This window comes from Gallinula chloropus (assembly GCF_964237585.1).
Source record: "Gallinula chloropus genome assembly, chromosome: 2".
Classification (NCBI taxonomy): domain Eukaryota; kingdom Metazoa; phylum Chordata; class Aves; order Gruiformes; family Rallidae; genus Gallinula; species Gallinula chloropus.
The window spans coordinates 53,996,754-54,004,200 of NC_140086.1; the positions used below are offsets into that span (position 1 = coordinate 53,996,754).

The window sequence follows — 7,447 nt, forward strand, 5'->3', positions numbered from 1 at the left end:
ACAGGGAGTAATGGCCTTAAGTTGAAAGAGGGAAGATTTAGATTAGATGTTAGGAAGAAAATCTTTACTCTGAGGGTGGTGGGGCACTGGAATGGGTTGCCCAGAGAGCTGTGGAAGCTATATCCATAGAAGTGTTCAAGGCCAGGTCTAGTGGAGAGTCTCTCCGCCCATGGCAGGGGTTTGGAACTAGATGGTCTTTGAGGTCCCTTCCAACCCAAACCATTCTGTGATTCTATGATTATGTTATGTGACAGTGGGTATGGCAATGTCTTATCTTTTACAGCTCACAAAAAAATAAAAAAAACCACCCATGAACTATGACTTATCTCAATATATTGAGATATTTCAGTAAATATTGTGATGGTTCTTCCAATTTTTGGCAGTAACTACATCCTGGCTCTGTGGGTTATGTCTTCTTTAAAGTTGGAGTTAATTTCAACCTTTATGAAAGTAATATATTAATCACTCAAATGCTAAACATTCACTTTTTACTTGCCATTTTTGACTTCAGCCATGAAGCTCAGTGTGGAACAGGCTGTGTCTCCACAACCAAACAACCTCTCCCCATTTCTGTTGTCCAGTCTGAGAGTATGTCCTCACCAGAACCAAACTTGTCATGGGGAGAAAGGGCAAAGAAAAAAAAAAAAGGAAAATTTATAATCAAGTTCTTTCACTGAAAGTCCTTTGTGCAGAGGAGGGCAAAAGAAACCTCACAGCCTGAGGTTTAAATAGTGACCGTGATGCTTGTTTAGCTTGCCTCGCTTTTGATGCTTCCACCAAACAAGCTTTCTGTCTCTTGTACTTGAAAAGTAGTAACAACAGAGAAAAAACTTAAAAGCAGTACTGTAGCTCTACTGCCTCTAATTAAAATGTAAACAAAAGACTAACCAATCAATAGACACGGGCCATGCTCCTCCAGTTCCTGAATTATCCTGCGGTCCAGTCAGATCCTTTCCAGTAGCCCACTGCCCCCATCCAAACCTCCATGCCATTTCACCTGATTGTTCCTGCCTCTGTTGGACCTCCAGGGTCTTCCTCTGTCCCCACGCTTACGGGGAAAGCTAAATAGTAGATATTTTCTGTTGTGCTTGCTTAGATGTTTCTTCTTTGGAGGTTTTCAAAGCGGTAAATAGGAAGCCTGGCTTCTGCAATAAAATACATATTGCATAGTCTTCCACAGCAGATTTTCGCCTGTGGCTGTGAGACCCTATTTATCCTCTCAGATTGTGCCTGCACACGCTGTGCATCTTGTTCACTGTTTGTGGGCCCAGACTGAACCCTTGACTCATCCTTGGTAGAGAAAAACAGTAATTAGGCAGCCTGGATAAAACACTGCAGTATTGCTATTGACAGCTTTGGAGAAGTCAGAGAGAAACTGGCTTTTTGTGAGGAAAGTTTGATATAGTTGCTCTAGAAATAAAAAAAAGGGCAAATCCCTCCCCCCCAATATTTTTATTGATTATTAAGCTTTTAATTGTCAGCTACCACTGAGCAGTCATATTTTCTGTGTTTTTGTGTAGCAAGCTCTGATGGTTATGGCCAGTTTTGTTGTTGCTTTTCTTTCTTTCCCTCTCTTTCCAAATTGAGAGACAAATTTGAGGGACTGAAATATGTTAATGAGGCAAAGCATTAATTGACAGTCTACTTAAATTATTATTAATTCTCCTTTCTCACTATTTTATTGTGTCCACATGGATATATTAGTTTAGAAAGGAAAACTGTTAAATGTTATCAAAGGCTATTCCTCCTACTGAAATCCAATAAGCTTTATCATCGTGCCATCTCCATTACTTTTAGTAAAAATTATTGTTTAATGGAAATCACATTGCTACTGTTGTGTACATTTTGGCTGTAACAGACATCCATCCTCTAGCTCAGGCTTACAACTATGTTACAACAGTTACCTAACTTAATGTTTGTAGGTGCACTATTACTCACCATTGGACAGCATCAGTCCTTGAAAAGGGTGTTAAAAATGTATCTAAATAACATGGGGTAGTAAATCTGGGCTATAGTCTTTTGTAGTAGACCAACTGGTACGTCAAGAGTTGAGGAGTTTGGTAAATCAGTCAAGTGAGCCAGGTTAATGAAAGGATTTTAAATACTTTGCCAGCCATTGAAAACTGAGCCAGAACTGGGTTACAGTACAACCGTGTCAGCAGCTTCTCCTGAGTCCCAGGGATTTTGTTTAAAGCAGCAACATGACTGATCTACTCTTGGAGTGTTTGCCTATGTCCTCAGACTGGTCCAGGCAGCATCTATATGGGTAGTGAACAGACGCAGCCTTCTACCTAGTGATGGGAGTGTCCTGAGGGTTTGGGCAGAAATGCATTTTTCCTCTGGAAATTGTACATAATTATTATAGCACTTTTTCTATGCTAAAGAAAAAACAAACCAAAACACACATTTCAAGACAAAAATCTGATTTTTCCATAGCAAAAATTTATGCCTAGGTATTTTGGCTTAACATATCTTCAGGGGTGTCACATTTTAAATAGGGGGACTAATGATTCCTTCATAATAAACATTTTGTGTAGGAGCACTTCTCTTTCTGCAAGTCACAGGCATGTGGACACTGGTAAGTAGAGGCAGCTTCTTGGCTGTTGATAAGGACTCCGGAGGAAGCACTTGGTATCAGGACACTGGAGATGAAGGTTAAGAGTCTAGATTGGAGGGGAAAATGTATAAGCATGTGACAGGATGCGCGAAGGACGGCCAAGAGGCAGCCCAGCAGTCCTGAGAAAAGCTCAGGGCCAGCTGGGATGGACTCAAGAGTGGTTCTTGATAACTTGCAGAGAAAGGCAGCTTTCCCTGCTTATTAATCTGTTACAAATCACTTCTAGCTGCTATTATAAAAATTCAGTTTGTCTGATAAGAACTCATGTTTCTTACCTTTTTTTTTTATTTTGGCAGCACCAGAACAAGCAATAATTTTAGTTATTAAACCCAAACTCTGTTGTAATTTTGTTATTTGGAAAGCTTTGTGGTAAACTAATCACAAGAATTACTGGGCTGCTTTATTTTAAACCAATATAAGGAGTACCCAGAGGCTTTTTTAAAGGTGGTTTGTCAGGGTTTTTTTCAGAACACACTGTAGATTTGGAAAGAAATATTTACTAGGAATATTTCAAAAAACCCCATTTGTTCCTCCCTCTCAGAATAAAACAAACCCCTGCCACATCTTCCTGAGGACCCCTGCCCCAGTGAGTAGCACCCATGATTCGCTTTTTCCCTTGCACCTCCACAAAGGGTTTTTGCCTGGAAAGCAACAAAACAGGGTGCCAGTAACTGGCACCTCTGTCAGCACCAGGTAACGCTACTCAGATGAATCTCATAAATCTTGTTGGAATTCAAAGGAGAAGGAGCATGCAAGCTGAGCAGAACACTTCCCGTGGCATCTACTCCAGCCCACGCCAGCCTGGGCAATTTTACAACATGGTTTTTCCAGCTGTGGGCTAGTGGTTTGAGAGCAAAAAGTACCACACTGGTGTTCATGTCGTCAGTGCAGTGGTTGTCACCGGCAGGAGAAAAGATCTTGCCACCTGGATGTCTCTGTTGCTTGAGAGAGCAAGCACTTTTCTGCTTCCCTCGTTTCAAGGCTCTGACATGCTAAATTGTTCTTTTTTAATTCTTTTCTTTTAAATTAGGCTTATTTAATAAAAGGTTTTGCTGGATTACTAAATGTAATTGCATTTAGTGGCAGCTATATTACATTTTGTAATGTATTGTAAGTAGTTCAATACGTAACTGAACAGTTTAAAGCATGAAGCCCATATGAAAAATTTTAATTGCTACAGAAAGACTCTTGCCTGCCACATTGTATTTGTTTAATGTCGATTTCTCTTCCCGTAGAAGTGAAATGCCACATCCATATTTAAAATCTGAAGTATCGACAAAAATCTTCCGAGCACATAAAGCTGTTTTGGCAAAATAACAGAATGCCTGCCACACTGCAGCTACAAAAACGAAACAGCTCATCAATTTACCCAAAATCTGCCTACAGACAAGGGGCTGCCCAGCCTTCAGGAAACCTGATGCTTTTCTCACACAGGAAGAAATCCTCCCCAAGTCGAAGTCAGCGAGAAACCTCCTCTGGCTTCAACAGGGCCAGCTTAACGCTTAAAGGGTTAACGCTTTAAAATTAAACTTAGGCACACGCACTCGAAAACAGGAATCGCAACAGCAGAAAGGCTCAATGCAACAGTTCTAAGGGAAGTGAAATATCCTGCAAGAGTACTCTACAGCTTGAGATTCATGTGTTACTCACGAAGAATCTAATTTTAATAGAAGGTCAAACCTTTATTTTTCTTTCCTTAGCATGTCAAAATCTCACATTTCTCCAGCTGTCACAGAGCACTGTTCAGAAATGGAGTCAGAATCTGCTGATTGCATTAAAGTGTGGTTTCTCAGAGACTTAACCAGTATTTATTTTGAAATTATTTGTAAACGATTAATTACCCACTTAAAAGCATAAGCAAACCTTTGGCCTCATAGCATCTCTATAATCTTTCACAGCATTAAATCAAAAGGTTTCTGATATCTGTAATTACTTACCAAAATAAAGGACTTTTGTGTGTGTGGCAGTTTTGTTTGTAAATGTTTTATTAAAAAAAAAAATCCTTTAATGCTATTAGTCAATACATGTGTAATAATACTTAATAAAGTATCACGTAGTAGTAGGTATTTTGGATTCAGGAATGTAATGGTTTTTAACTAAATCATCAGAGCTCTGTTCTGCTCCAGTCTCTTCTAAATTGTCACTTTTTTTCCCCAGAATTTAAACAAACTCATTCTTTGTCAAGGTACGTCATCCTTAAGGCCTTGCAAACTTATTAGCGATTGAACCAAAACAAAGAGAGAGCTCAGCTTTCTTGATCTGAAGACCACATTGCTCTTGAGCTTAAAAAGGTGCTTGCGGTTTTCAAGCAGTTAGTGGCAAATCAGCAAGAAAGAAATCAGAGGAGAAGGGGCACTTGGAAATCAAAACAGTAAAGTGCACAGTTATACTGTCCGAAATTGTATTAATCTGATCCAAAGAACTTGCTGGACTGTGGATGTTTAATACAATTTGGCTTGCATGGAACATACAATCACGATCGGACAGAAAGGATTTTCTTTTTCTTCCTGAAGTCATCTACAGGATTTATGGAATTTGATTTTCAAGGGTAACTTACTGCAGCTCTTTGGATATTGATCGGTTTCCTAAGTCCACAAGGAGATGGAGAAGGGGGGAAGGTGTGGAGGGTTGCAAGGTGTCCTCATGCCTTCTCTGTTTAGATGCCAGTGCTCTCCAGCTCCCCGTCCTCCAGCCCTAATGCAGCATGCGACCTAGAAATCATAAAGAGTTTCTCTTTATTTGTGTACTGTCTCTGAGTTTGCTGGGATTGCTCCCCTGTTTGTTCTCTGCTGGTAGCCTTGAGGGGGTCCGTCTTCTCAACTGGTTCCTCCTCACAGTCCTGGATTTTACTGGCTGGGGTGTTGGCAACTGACTCCAAGGAGGTGCCTGCCTCCTCCAGGTGGCTGTAGCCCTTATTGCTGCTGGAAAGCTCAGACTGGGAGCTCTGAGAGTCCGTCCTGGTGATGGCAGGAGGGGTTGAGGGGGGTGACCCCCCCAGATCCAGAGATTTGGAGTAGCTAGAAGATGCCTTTACCAAGAGGTTGGAGGCTGGGTCCCCACTGACAGCTGGGGACTGAGGTGGCTCAGGGAAAAGGGGACGCCTGGCATCGGGCAAGCAGCTGGTGCTCTGCCGCCTGAGAACCAGCTTGTGCCTCCTCGCCCCAGAGCCTCCCTCAACGTGGCTGCTGCTGAGGTCGGTCAGGCTCAGTTCAAACTCCCCCCGTGGGATCTCCCGGGCTCCCCGTTCACCAGGGGGCCTCCGCCAGCCTCCCCCTCCGCCACTTGGTGCCAAGGGCAGGAGGGTGAAAGCGCTCAGTGAGGAGTCGACGATGGAGCTGGCTGTGCTGCGCCGGCCCCAGCTCTCTGGCGGGCTGCAGGGTGGGCTGGTGACAGTGCGGCCAGCAAGGGCAGCACGCTCCCGGTAGATGCTGTACACAGCCTCAGCCAGGCTGGGAGGCTGTGGTGGGATGCAGAAGGAGGAACGTCGTGGCGAGGATGCCAGGTCTGGTGGGGAAAGGGAGACTCCCAGTCCGGGTGGCCAGGAGCTCTTGGCCAGCATGGCCGCAGCACCCAGGCCTTCACTGCCAGGCTTTAGCTCCAGGCCCCGGGACTGCACATAGTTGACAAAGCCATTGAGAGGGGCTGAGGCCGGGGTGCCTCCATCCTTGGCCCGCAGGCTGTGGGCATCGATGACAGTGGAGTAGAGATCACGCAGGTTGATGATCTTGGTCTTCTTGTCGCGGTTCTCATGCAGTACTGCATTGGCGCAGATGAAGAGGAAGATGCCGATACCCATGATGAGGGGCCCCAGCACCTTCAGCTTGTCTGAATGCAAGTAGCTTGAGAAAAGACGGAAAAGGAAACCCACCGAGGCCTGGGGGGACGAGGCAGTTGGAGGGGACTGTGGGGACCCCTGGGTGGTAGCAGTGGTGGAGGTGTTGGCTCTAGGGGGTGCCTCCAGATGGATCCCTGCTTGTGCCCCTTCCTGGCTCCGAGAGCGGTTCTTGGGGGTGCCACCCTCTGGTGCCAGGTGCCGTCCCCCACTGAGACTGCCTTCTTTATACACCTGGCTGGGTTTTGGCCAGTAGCCCACCACAGCCAAGGCAATGCCCACCAGCAGTACCAGGATGCCACAGAGAGCGATGAGCCCTGAGAGGGAGCAGAGCTTAAGCTTGCCTTTCACCACCACGACGTCATTCTTGCGCTTTTTTTTGGCCTTGCGTTTGCGCTTTGGGACTTGACTTTGGGGTCGCAAGGGGTCCTGTTTCCTAGCTGAGATCCTCAGGAGGCCTCCAGTGGCGATCATGGCTGGCTACCCAGAGCACTGCCCACAACGGCCACTCCAGCTCCTGCAGTGAAAAGAAGAGAAGACGATGAGGACCAGGGGCAGAACTGCAGCACAAGAGGTGTCTCTTTGTTGTTCCTCATTCAAACTCCTGCTAATTAAAACCTTCAACAAGTGGGATGGGAGCTGACACCAACAGGCTGATTGCCCTCCCTTGCCCACGTAGCTCCCGCGTGTGTGTCAGGTAGGCTGACAGCATCGAAGCAGCTGTGTGCCCCACTATGCTCTTGCCAAACAGCTAATTAATTTCTTTACACTCCAGGTAAATGGTAGAGGGAATGGTATCTGCTGGTGTAAACAAAAAAAGAATGATCTTGCTGGTTTCAGAAGGAGCTTGCAGAGCACCACAGCTCAGAGGCTGCTAAGCCCCACTCCCTAACAGGATCCAGGATTACACTGCACCCTGACTGTGGTTAGCAGGATTTGAGGGGATGGGGGAAATAAAAGCAGGAAGGCAGTCTGCTTCATCTGTAGATACCATTTGT

General features: G+C 45.1%; 1 protein-coding gene across 1 annotated transcript; it reads right to left on the reverse strand.

Moving 5' to 3' along the window:
- Positions 1-5,273: 5,273 nt before the first annotated feature.
- TMEM200C (transmembrane protein 200C) lies at positions 5,274-6,923 on the reverse strand (the record flags this gene model as incomplete). Its single annotated transcript, XM_084280224.1, has 1 exon — positions 5,274-6,923. One exon carries the CDS (start codon positions 6,921-6,923, stop codon positions 5,274-5,276), a length of 1,650 nt encoding a protein of 549 aa, XP_084136350.1.
- Between the last annotated feature and the right edge of the window lie 524 nt (positions 6,924-7,447).